Source organism: Anoplopoma fimbria, chromosome 4, assembly GCF_027596085.1.
Source record: "Anoplopoma fimbria isolate UVic2021 breed Golden Eagle Sablefish chromosome 4, Afim_UVic_2022, whole genome shotgun sequence".
NCBI classification, from domain to species: domain Eukaryota; kingdom Metazoa; phylum Chordata; class Actinopteri; order Perciformes; family Anoplopomatidae; genus Anoplopoma; species Anoplopoma fimbria.
The window spans coordinates 11,139,403-11,150,791 of record NC_072452.1 but is presented as its reverse complement, the minus strand read 5'-3'; the positions used below and the strand labels follow the sequence as shown (position 1 = coordinate 11,150,791).

General features: G+C 39.2%; 2 protein-coding genes across 2 annotated transcripts; both read right to left on the bottom strand.

Moving 5' to 3' along the window:
• Positions 1-104: 104 nt before the first annotated feature.
• On the bottom strand, positions 105-3,731 carry c1qtnf2 (C1q and TNF related 2). The gene is made up of 3 exons (XM_054597741.1): positions 3,548-3,731; positions 2,937-3,194; positions 105-1,726 (listed from the first exon to the last, which is right to left on the bottom strand). The coding sequence occupies exons 1-3, from the start codon at positions 3,573-3,575 to the stop codon at positions 1,086-1,088; spliced, it is 927 nt and encodes a 308-aa protein (XP_054453716.1). The 5' UTR covers positions 3,576-3,731; the 3' UTR covers positions 105-1,085.
• Positions 3,732-4,418: 687 nt separating this feature from the next.
• On the bottom strand, positions 4,419-10,462 carry slu7 (SLU7 homolog, splicing factor). Its single transcript, XM_054597740.1, has 15 exons — positions 10,320-10,462; positions 10,052-10,208; positions 8,897-9,050; positions 8,734-8,814; positions 8,439-8,603; positions 8,186-8,248; positions 7,935-8,066; positions 7,660-7,757; positions 7,504-7,571; positions 6,286-6,425; positions 5,818-5,979; positions 5,621-5,722; positions 5,445-5,522; positions 5,201-5,326; positions 4,419-5,092 (listed from the first exon to the last, which is right to left on the bottom strand). Exons 2-15 carry the CDS (start codon positions 10,198-10,200, stop codon positions 4,913-4,915), a joined length of 1,698 nt encoding a protein of 565 aa, XP_054453715.1. The 5' UTR covers positions 10,201-10,208; positions 10,320-10,462; the 3' UTR covers positions 4,419-4,912.
• Positions 10,463-11,389: the final 927 nt, after the last annotated feature.

Genomic DNA, 11,389 nt, shown 5'->3' with positions numbered 1-11,389 from the left:
ACTACAAAGGCTCACATGTTCACAAAAATGTTTTTTTTGTTTTGTTTTTATTTGTTTAAATTTGAGCATTATTTTATTTTCTATTATTTCATTTTTACATCGATTTTTATCACTTTGGTATTTCCACAATTATAACATAATTTCCATTTAGAAGCACCCCAGATTGTGTTCATGTGCAGAGTGAGAGTCGCAGTGTATCAGATATATATACAGTATATGATTGTCATTTACTCACAGTTTACTCAAGCTTCTGTAGAAATCGTTCAATTGATTAATGCCAATAACACGGTTTACCTAGAAAAATAGTCAATTAAAATGCTGTTTTCTTTACATTTTTGGACAGGCAGGGTTGGGTCGGATTACTTTGAAAAGTAGTCGTTTACTTAATGCAAATTACATGGCATTTTTGGAAATAGGATTACTTTCGGATTACTTCAAAAATACACGTTGACATTGTGGCAGTTCGTGGTAAAACATGCATACACATAAATACTTGCTCTTATCACAAGAGGAGCCCTTACTCAAAGTGCTGATCTTATATTTTCAATATAAGTTAAAAGAAATACAAACCCCATTAGACATAAATCATCTTACTTGTAACATACATACTGACATAAATGTATATTTTAAAGACTTTATTTAAAAATGTAACCAAGAACTCCTCGCCAATGTAACTATAATCTGATAGAACATTTTTCAAATGTATTTTGGTTAATGAGTTACTACATTTTTTAATCTTATTATTATATATTTTTCTTATTATTGGATGTTTCATTTTAGCTGTGATGTATGTGCGTTTCACTCTAATACTTATAATGTGGCAACCTTGGAGCTCCTGTAAGATAAATAACAAACAAGATGGATGATGATTATTCGTATTATAATCAGGTTGTATCCCAAAGATATTTAGTCAGCAAATGAATGATACTGCAGATGAATCAAAGGGCTAATGAATGTTAAACATTGGTTCCTCAACTGAGGTTGACTTTTCTTTCCTTGTGTGCCCCCTGGTGTCGGATTTTGGTTTCAAAACATTTTAATATGAGATCCACCAATATTTAAATAAAAGTTAAATCATCTCAGGATTAACCATCATCCCGAGCGTTCGCTTTTCTATCAGCCTCATTGAGATAGTCCTGGTCAGCATAGATAAGAAAACCAGTGAAGGTGCTGTCCGTCCAGAAAGGGTCAAAGAAGAGTCCGTTCTGCTCGGAGTAGAAGATCTGCAGCCAGACCTGGTCTGACTGCTGCAGGTGGAGAACAGTGGAACCAGAGGCCACATCGTGGTTCCCTGTGTTTGCATCAAATGTCTTGATCTTGTACTGTCCATTGTGGACCAGCCCAATGGCCAGGTGCTTGTTTGCCAGAGTGATATCATATTTGAAATAGTAGACCCCGGGGACAGCACAGACGAACTTCCCACTGCTGGCGTTGTAGTGATCCCCCTCGTTCAGCAGGATCCGGCTGAAGCGGATGGGCAGTCGCTCTTTAGGGTAGCTCTTTGTAATGGCCACAGAGAAGGCGGATCGGGCCACACTGCCACAGTTACATACCCCTGGAGCTCCTTTCAGGCCCACGTCACCCAGCTCTCCTTTATGTCCTCGTTTTCCAGCTAACCCAGGTGTTCCTCGTGGTCCCTTCAGTCCTCGAGGTCCATGCTTGCCGATGACACCTTCACGCCCTTTCACACCTGGCTTACCTGGGTTCCCCGTCCTCCCTGGATCACCTGATCAAATGATGCCAGAATGCTTATGATGTTACAGCACCCTAATCTGATGTTTATTTCACATTTCATTTGCCCCAAAAGGAACCTGCATAAACATTAAAACGGCCTCTATTGTAATAAAAATCATAATTTACAATGTGTGAAATGATAGATAAGAGAACATGAGGCATCAAACTTATATATGGTTAACAAAAAAAGTACAACTCCATTCATACTGTACATTCACATCATTGTATCAGGACATGTGGTTATAAAGCTTTAAATAATAATAATAATAATAATAATAATAAAAACAAAAAAATATATAAAATGACAATAATATAAATTATAGAAACACAAACATGAAAGAGTATGTAGGCAACACATCACATTTACTTCTCCACTAGCAAACGTGTATGAATATATTTCCTATTTCCTATCATTTGGATAGACTCATAGTACCTTTAAAATTCAATCTTGAAGGGTTCAAAAGATGGTCGAGAACATGACAACTTTGCTTTATGGATGTGAAATTTCCTCAATAAAATTAATAAATTGACAGTATGCTGAATTTTCAGGTTTTTGTTTTGATAGTATTATATCACATCCATGGCTTCCCACTTAATTAGATGATAGGCTTAAAAAAAGTCTGCTCAATTATTTTTCAGAATCCTAATGTGTACTGACTTTCATAAAATAGATAGTTAGTTGTTTCTTCTTCATTTTTACAAAGTTCACATTTGTTGTTGAGAACCAAAAATCTTGAGACATATTTATTAGTTTGAACAGTGGCTGTACTTCCTAGTATGTTTCCTTCATTGTGACGTTACTAATATTTGGGGTCACCAGACAGGTCGAACACTTGACGTCCTTTTAACAAATGGTTCTAAAACTCCAATAACAGAAATCCAGATAGACTTGATAGATTTAGGAAAAGCAATTATGTTTTTTGTTTTTTTTAAACTACTGTTTACACCAATCATAGATGTAACGCATAATTAAAGTTAATTGTATTTAATAATGTGTTTCAGCTGGTGTCTCTAAAAGCCCAAACAGAAGTAATGTATCTTTGTAGCAGACTTTTAAAACATGTCATCAGTTCAAAGCAGTTCTCAATAAAATTATTAAAAGACACAAAGTATCAAGTTGATAAGACAGTGTGAAGTATCTTATTTGAGCTGTTGAACATTGGGGTTGGCATTAAAACAGAAGAGAGTCGATCGATAACTACCTCGATCTCCCTTTTTTGCCTTCTCTCCATCCTTCCCATCCGGGCCATCCTTCCCTGGTGGCCCCATGGGGCCCATGGTCCCTGGTGATCCTGGCGCTCCGGGGCTTCCGGCAGGACCCGCTGGACCTGGCAGACTGCAGACCAGCTGGGAGGAGTGGATGGTGATGTTACGTCCCTTCTTGGACGAGGAATTTGTTGTTTGGGAGAGGACACCTGACAGCGAACACAACATCACCAACATCTGGAGCATGATGATCACTGTGATGGTCATTAGAAGACAAAAGAAAGTAAATGTTTACAACAACAAATGTGTTTTAGTTTGTGAGTTAGATGCAAACAGAACTATTTAAACAAAAACATTAAATCTGCCAAAAAGACTGAAATGGAGAGTGGTGCCAGAGTACATGCATGCTATCTACAGCTAGTATCCGATTAAAAAACAGTTACTGTCTTAATGGTGTAGTCAGTTTAATGCCATGAATCAGTGCCTAATAAGAAATATGATACATACAATTATACACAAGTTAAATTAAATCAAAGAATGCTGCTTACAGCATGTTTCTGCAAAGGGATTATATCAGACATTTCACAAACACAAAGAAAGAACTCACCCATTGAGAATTTAGGACCCATGGGCATTATTCAACTCCTTTTTCTTCACTATTCAACTCCTTTGTCTGCACCAGAGTGCACAAACATGATTTTACAATAATCGGACTAGATAGCATTCTTCAAGAGAAGAGCTGCAGAGAAATGTGCTGCCCAGTGACTCACGGCCCATAACATCCGCCCTGTTTAGCAAATAGGCCTACTCTGCCAACAAATACTTTAACCATGATGTCATTAAATTCAAGTCAGTGCAGCCGTTGTGCTCAGCTGAAGTGGTGACACATCAATCGTTCACAAATCAAACTGTGGGAAAATAGTATGTTTAATAACAGACATGATTAAAAGTATGTAGCGTGAAGACATTTAGGTTTTGTTTAAAATGCCCAATGATTATTACCAGATGTGTTTGTGTTTATTCCTGTGCTGCAGAACCAAGAGACCAATAAAACTTTCCAGCTGCTGGATGAAGCAGTGCCTTGTGTTTAGAGATCTACAGTATTCACCTTTAACTGGAACCATGAGAACGGAAATTACATAACAGGTTATGTGTTGCCTGTTTTCAATGAGACAGCAACAACAAAAAAGAGATGTGATCACATAAATCTGCTTATAATCAACATGTACATTTAGTACTGTAATGTATTCTTGTGTTTAGCTTTATCTGTGAAAGACTGAATATGAGTTGGAATGATATTTAAATTTTGGGACGGTGGAAAAGAGTATTGAATATTAAAAGAGAGAACATGAGTTAACTTCTAGATTTGCATCCTATGCCATTTATGAAGCAGAGAAAAAAAGCATAGAATGCACACATTGATCCACTGCAGCTAACAACATCTACTCCTAAAGTCCCAGCAAGAGAGAATTTATTAGATATATGTCAGAAAAATATTACCAGTGTCCTATTTCAGTTACTTTGACATAAAAATACTTTCCTATCCATCATTAATGACCACAATGACAATTATGATAATCCATGTGCATAACATAAAATCTTCCCAAGACAAAGTATCCAGACGAATAAAACTGTATTTTTTATTATAAAAACGATGCATTCCCCCTAAAAGTAATTACACTGGGACTGAGGGAGGCTCCCAGGTCTAAGAAAACTATCTTTTCACATGAAACTGTTTAAGTAAAAACAAAAGCATAGATCATCATTGTCGTATGGTCTTTGGACCTGTCGCATCTAAAACAAGTTTTCAAATTGATATGAACAAAACACTGTACACGGTTTCTGTCACGGTCGTAACCAAACAGAAGTCTCCTGCTGTAGGTTCACAAGATGAAAGTTGAGTTGTTGTTTTTTTTAACCGAGCAGCAGCTCTGGCACGAGTCCTTGAGGAGACGTTAAGGGAGTCAGCAGGTCACTGTCCCAGGAAGGAAGCCATGGGATCATCTTCGCGGCAGCGTTTCATGCGGAAGGCCTCCATCTCCTCCTCAGTGGGTGCCTTCACTTCCTGTAAGCTGGTGTACGGCCTCTTTCTCTCCTCCACCTGCATTATTGCGTCAACGTGCTTCACCCGCTTGTCCTCTGCTTCTAGTGCCTGGGAGGTCGACACAGGTCGGAGGTCAGTCACACAGTAATCAGTTAAACCAGATATGGAGAATTGATCACAGAATCACTCTTTCTCTAAAACACAAAATATAACTACCTTTCTCAGCTTCTCCTTCTTCTTCTCTTCATCCTCTGAATCGCTGCTGTCAGAGCCGTGCTTCTTGTTCTTGTTTTTCTTATTTTTCTTCTTCTTCTTCTCTTTCATCATCTTATCTCGATGCATCTGTGGTTTAGAAACATCGACACAATTAACATTCTACGTTAACAATCTACATTAAAACTGACAATAAAAACACAAACATGATCATTAACGACAATATTATCTCTCCGGCGTCACTTACTTCCAGCAGAGTCTTGGGCTGCTCTTCCTCCTGTATCTCCGTCAGTCCCTCATCGAATGGAACACAGTCTGAGTTGTTCTTCAGGTTACGAAGACAACGAAAAACAGAATGTAAGTAACAAAACAAAGCCTGTGTATAAAACCAAATCTATTAACACTTGTAATGCATCTACTTACAATTCCAATTCCACTCTCTCCTGTGCAGTAACTCTGTTTGACCATGGAGTGACAACACTTGTATCCCCAGAAGCCATCCTTCCAGAAGGAGCCCCAAATACACTAAACAAGAGATTTGTTTTAGAATACAAACAAACAAAATGGGACAAAAATATGGCAAGATATTTTCTTTCAACAGCGTGTTCTTCCGTCCTCACATTGTGGTTATTGATGATCACGTCCTCTTCATACTTGGAGCGAGCCACGGCCTTCTCAAGTCCCTTCAGTACAGCACCGTGACGAGAGTACTCCACGTAGTCTTCTGTCTGGGCCAGGAGCAGCTCCCGAGGCGGAGCGTCCAAGTGCTCTTCGCCTCCATACTGATTGTCACACAAAAAAGCAGAAACATCTGTGAAGTTTTCACCCAGAATGAATACTTAAGCCCCTATACAGATGTTTGGGCTGAAAGATACCGCAGCGTAATTTAAGGCTTGAAGGTATTATTGTTAACACAATTCACAACCCAAAATCTAATTGTTTCTATCTCAAAACCATTCCCAAACACACTTTAGTTGGTTCACATTTCAAAAGAAAACTTAATCAACACAAAGAAGTACAATGTCCGCTTAATCATCACAACAAAGTACACAATTACAGCACAGTGGGCCTGTTGCTCAGCTGTTTACCTTCTCTAGAATGCCGTCCCTCTGTTTCTCTTTGAAGTCTTCCTTCTTGACTTTGAAGGACCGATGGAGCAGCTCAAGTTTGGTGGGGTCGGCTTGCAGATGCACCTCAGAGCCTCTCTCATAGGCCTCCCAGGCAAACACTGTCAAAAGGGGAACAGTTGAAGCATTGGTGATTATTTACATCTTACAGAACCTGTTTGAGAGGGAATGTAGAGTGAGTGAGTGAGTGAGTGAGTGAGTGAGTGAGTGAGTGAGTGAGTGAGTGAGTGAGTGAGTGAGTGAGTGAGTGTGTGTGTGTGTGTGTGTGTGTGTGTGTGGGGTCTATCTGGTGTGTGAAAGCAAAGAATGTATTTATTAATAAACTGTGATCAATGCTGCCTTTGATGTCTCATCTTATTTCTTTCACGGTATTTATCAGAACAGTAGACATGCTTTGGCCGGGAATATAATTCCCATAACATTTACAGTCTGGATTTTTTGATTTCAGTAACATGCAAACACTATGGGTACTTTGATAGTAAAATGGTTTAATTTAGTTGTGTCTGTGACTGCAAGTTAAGGCCATGTGACTACAGGCTGCTGCTGATTAAAGTAATTACAGGATTTACCTTTAACAATGTAAAATAAGTAACCACAGGTTGGAGCAGGCTTAACCTGAGATAACACTGTAGCCTTTAATCTTAAAGTCGTTGCAATATTTCCTTTCTTGATCTCACTCTAATCCGTTTTGGAGGCAATGTGACTAAAGCATTAGAGGGGGGGAAAACACGCCAATGTTGAAGAGGCGCTGACCACAGTGAACGAACAGGTAAAGGAAAATAGTTGCACACTGGTGGCAAAGATGTAAATTAAAAAAAGAAAATGAGTAGTGAAATCTTCTTGAGACTACTTTCCTTCTCAAATGTGACAACTGCAACCAATTGTCTTGTCTTTGAAGCACATTCAAACTTGCAGTGTGAAAATGCCCCTTTGCTAGAGAACACATTATTTATTCAATAGCAGGGGATTTAATGCCACCAGTGCTTTTACGTCACGGATGTACCAATAATCCCTGCAGAAACTATATTCTCTTATCACTGCAGTAGTAAAAGTATAATTACAGAAACAAAAAAGCCTTTTACTACTATTACTCTGATTTTGCAATATCAGGAAATTACAAAACTTAGAGTGGAGGTTGTGATGGGCTGAAAAGAGATGGAAAATATCTTGGTGACTTACACTGTGTTTGAGCCATGGTGATGGTGGCCCCACTATAGCGAGCAAAATTGTCTCCAGCATACCCCACCCTGTCAGACAAAACAGTTAACAAAAACATTTCAATGTAGGCCAGTCACAATGTTTGAGCTATCGGGAAATACAATAACAACAACTTACTCATCGGGATTCATGCCGGTGTTGGAGTACGGGTTCTCTCGCATAGCTCGAGTCTTTGGATCATAATATGCTGAATTTGGATCCAAATTCCTCAGGTACTGTAAGAAACAGAAATGAGGAATTGTTTAAGTAACAGTCACCTCCCACTTAAATCAACAGCTTTCACAGCGAACCTTAGAGGCAACCAAACGTAGTCTGAGTATCATTTCAGAGACAGATAAATAAAGGTGTTCAGCATTAAGCAGTTTAACTGTGTTTCCAGATGTGTCTCTTACTTTAGCTGTGTCTTCTCTGATACGCAGATTCCTAACAGTGATTCGTCTCTTGGAGTCAAAGTTCTGACCCGGCATGTCGATGTCATCTGCATATTTATCTTCATCCTCATCCTCGCTGTCGTGTTCCCGCTCCTGTAGAGAAATGATTAAAAGAATTTAAAGTAAGTCTTCTAGAGAAGAGACTCAGTTTTATCTCATAAAGTAGACAACAGTGTAATTCATATTTGTTATGATCTTGACCGAACACTTACTTGATCCAATTTTCCAGAGGCCAACTCATCCTGAAGCTTCTGTGCTTTCAATGTCCTTTTGGCCTGAGAGGCAGAAATAAATACAAAGTCTGATTCACGTGGTGACGGAAAAGTAGACGACAATAACAACAATTTACTCGACACGTTATAATGACTTTGTTCATACTGGCAGAGATTATATGGTGCCAGCAAAGTTGGTTTTTCCTTTGACTCAACAAACCAAATAAACCAAGCTTTATTCACTACTGCTTACCAGATCTACTTTGGCGTATTCTTCCACGATGCGATGGTGGTCCTCAGGGTTATACCCATTCCAGCGATCTCGCTTCCCATCATAGTCCAAGTCAAGCTGTACCTGACTGTGTTCATCTGGGGCTATGCTGGTACCCGTGAACCTCGCCCCAACTCTTCTGGGTCGCTGATGAGACAAAAGGGAAGGTCAGGTTAACTTCATTTATGCCAGATATAACATTATTTTAATGCACAGTATTGGAAATGAGGGAAAGCTCATCTCTTATGGAAGATGAAAGATGAGTTATCAATTTTACCTCCAAGCAGTCCTTCTTCTTGTGAGTTATGGCACCACAGTTCTCACAAGCCCCCTTACGAAACTTAGTGGTGACAGCATTCTGTTTGGGGGAAAAAAGAGCTTTAACTTTGAAGTGCTTTTTGTAACGACTGCATGAAAGTAACTCGTTGATTCCTCCTCACCTCTTGCACTCCTCTCTTGTACCACTCTCCAACACTTGAATATGGCGCTTCAGTTTCATCCTGTGGTCTCTGATGCTTTAGTGTGGGCCTTTTGGACGGGTCGATGTACCATGGCACCGATGAAATATACTGTGGGATGTGAGGGTTTATGTCCCTGAAGAAAAGAGGAAGCAGCATGAGTGGGTCACATTAATATAACAGCAGCTTCATTGAAATTATTTCAATAAAAGTGACTGGTTGTGTAATTTCTTCTGTGGCTTTGTCTGAGGAAATAATGTTAGGATTATCTCAGCCTCCGCTTGGAGACTTCAAACTTGAAAAAAAAAAGTCTGTTACAAACCAGGGTCTTGTGGGCTTTCACACCAGAGTTGGTTGTGTGAGGGTCAAAAACATTGTGCATTGAAATATAGAACAATTTCTAGACAAAATAAGAGACTTTCGGTGCAGGCTGAAAACTCACCTCTTCAAGAAGTACTACCCTGAGCCTTCCACTTAGCACTTATTGTATTCCTATTGGTTTGTTGCACTTATTGCATTCGTATTAGTTTGTTGCACTTATTGTATTCTTATTAGTTTGTTTCTGTACTTTCGCTCTGGTTTATGCTCTTAGATGCTTGTTTAAGAAAGGAGATGCACTTATGACTTCTGGTGACTAGTAGTTCTCTTGAATACCTATGTTGAATACACTTATTGTAAGTCGCCCTACACTTATTGTAAGTCGCTTTGGATAAAAGCGTCTGCTAAATGACTGTAATGTAATGTATCGCTTTTTTTCTTTTTTTAAAGCAGTTCCATGTTGTGCTTGTGTTATTCAGATGAGAACAGTATTGATTTAAGTCAGAAACTGTTATTAATATAAATCCAATAGGACATAAATGTGACATTTACCATGTAAGAGCTAAGACAATATACTCTGAAATGAAAACAGTATCTACCCAGTGTTTTAGGCCTTTAACACAAATTAGGAAATCAAGTCAGAATATCTCAGAATCTGCACCACTGACGTCGACCACTGCTTATTTTTGTTAGTGTTTTTATCTATGGAAGTGCACATGAGTCATTTCTGAGTGAACTTTTGTTGAAGTTGTATCATGTCGCTTTGCAATGCCAGCCAGTCCTCTCAGACATCCAGCTGAGCTGCAGACGTGAACTCACTTCCCCTCCTCGTCCACCTCAGCTGGAGCGTTTCCCAGCTTCCTCTGCTCCTCCAGCTCCTTCTTCTTCCTCCAGTCCTCCCTGGTCATCTTCTTGGGCTCATCGAGGCCCACGATGCCCTCCGAGGCCACCGTACTCTCCTCCGCCATGGCTGAACCTGTGTGTGTAATAGAAACATTCATGTGCATTAATATATACTCCCATGTGAGTGCACGTATTTCACTCTATCTGTTCTGTTATTGGTTTATTCAACGAGTAACTTTCTCACCTTGTTAAGGTCCAACAAATGACACAGTGGTAGATAATGTTGTAGTGCTTTTCTCTGTGTTTTAACTCTTCCGTTGTGTTTTTCGACTAACACACGACCGACGCCATTTTACAGCAACTGCAGCTACGTCACGTCCTCTCTTCTTCTGTGGTGTTTAAAAAGTCACCGCTGGAAAGAGCGACGCCAAGTGGACGCTTTGTGCCATTGTTCGCTAAGATTCAGCACCTCGACCCTGTTGTTTCTGTGTGGTACAATATTTAGATGTTATTGGATTTGTTCACAACACTTTTGTGAATTTGTCAAATTTAAATGACTGTCATTCACAAAAGTAAATTGGAGGCAGAGATCTATTAACCCTTTGTTCCTCACAGTGTCTGCAAAGTGTTGACTTTGTCTGTGCTATAATACCGCTTGGCTTCATTTGCTGTGCAATAATTTAATTACATACATTGATTAAGGCATTTGCAAAAAAAGGTGCAGAAACTGTAAATGAAAATGTCTTCAAACAAAAACTAACAAGCGCACTTTGCCCTGCTGGATTATTAAATTCTGCAAATTTCCCCGCTGCGGGACTAATAAAGGATTATCTTATCTTATCTTATCTTATTACCAGCAGTGGAAAGCGTGCAACAAGGAATTAGACTTCCTTGTTTTTGTTTGAAGACATTTTCATTGTGCAGACACTGAGGAACAAAGGGTTAATAGAGCTCAGCAGCTCACTTTCCCAGGGATCCCTTGAGAGATAACTCTGACCATGACTGATAAATAGAAACAGTCAACATTAAGAACTGCTCCTTATCAATAGTGGCTTATTATTATTATTATTATTATTATTATTATTATCTCTATTTCCTTCATTAACAGTCTCCCCAGACTGGTGCAAGGTTTATGATGGTAAACCATGAAATGCGGGTGAACAGGAGAAAATATATTGTAGGATGACGCCTAACTCCAAGTCACAGTTATCAATAGTGTGCCATACTTAATGTGAACATTTGAGCCCTTGAAGACACAACTTGTAGAGGAAATTTAGAAGTTAATACCTGCAGTTCTTTAATTCCCTGTGCTGA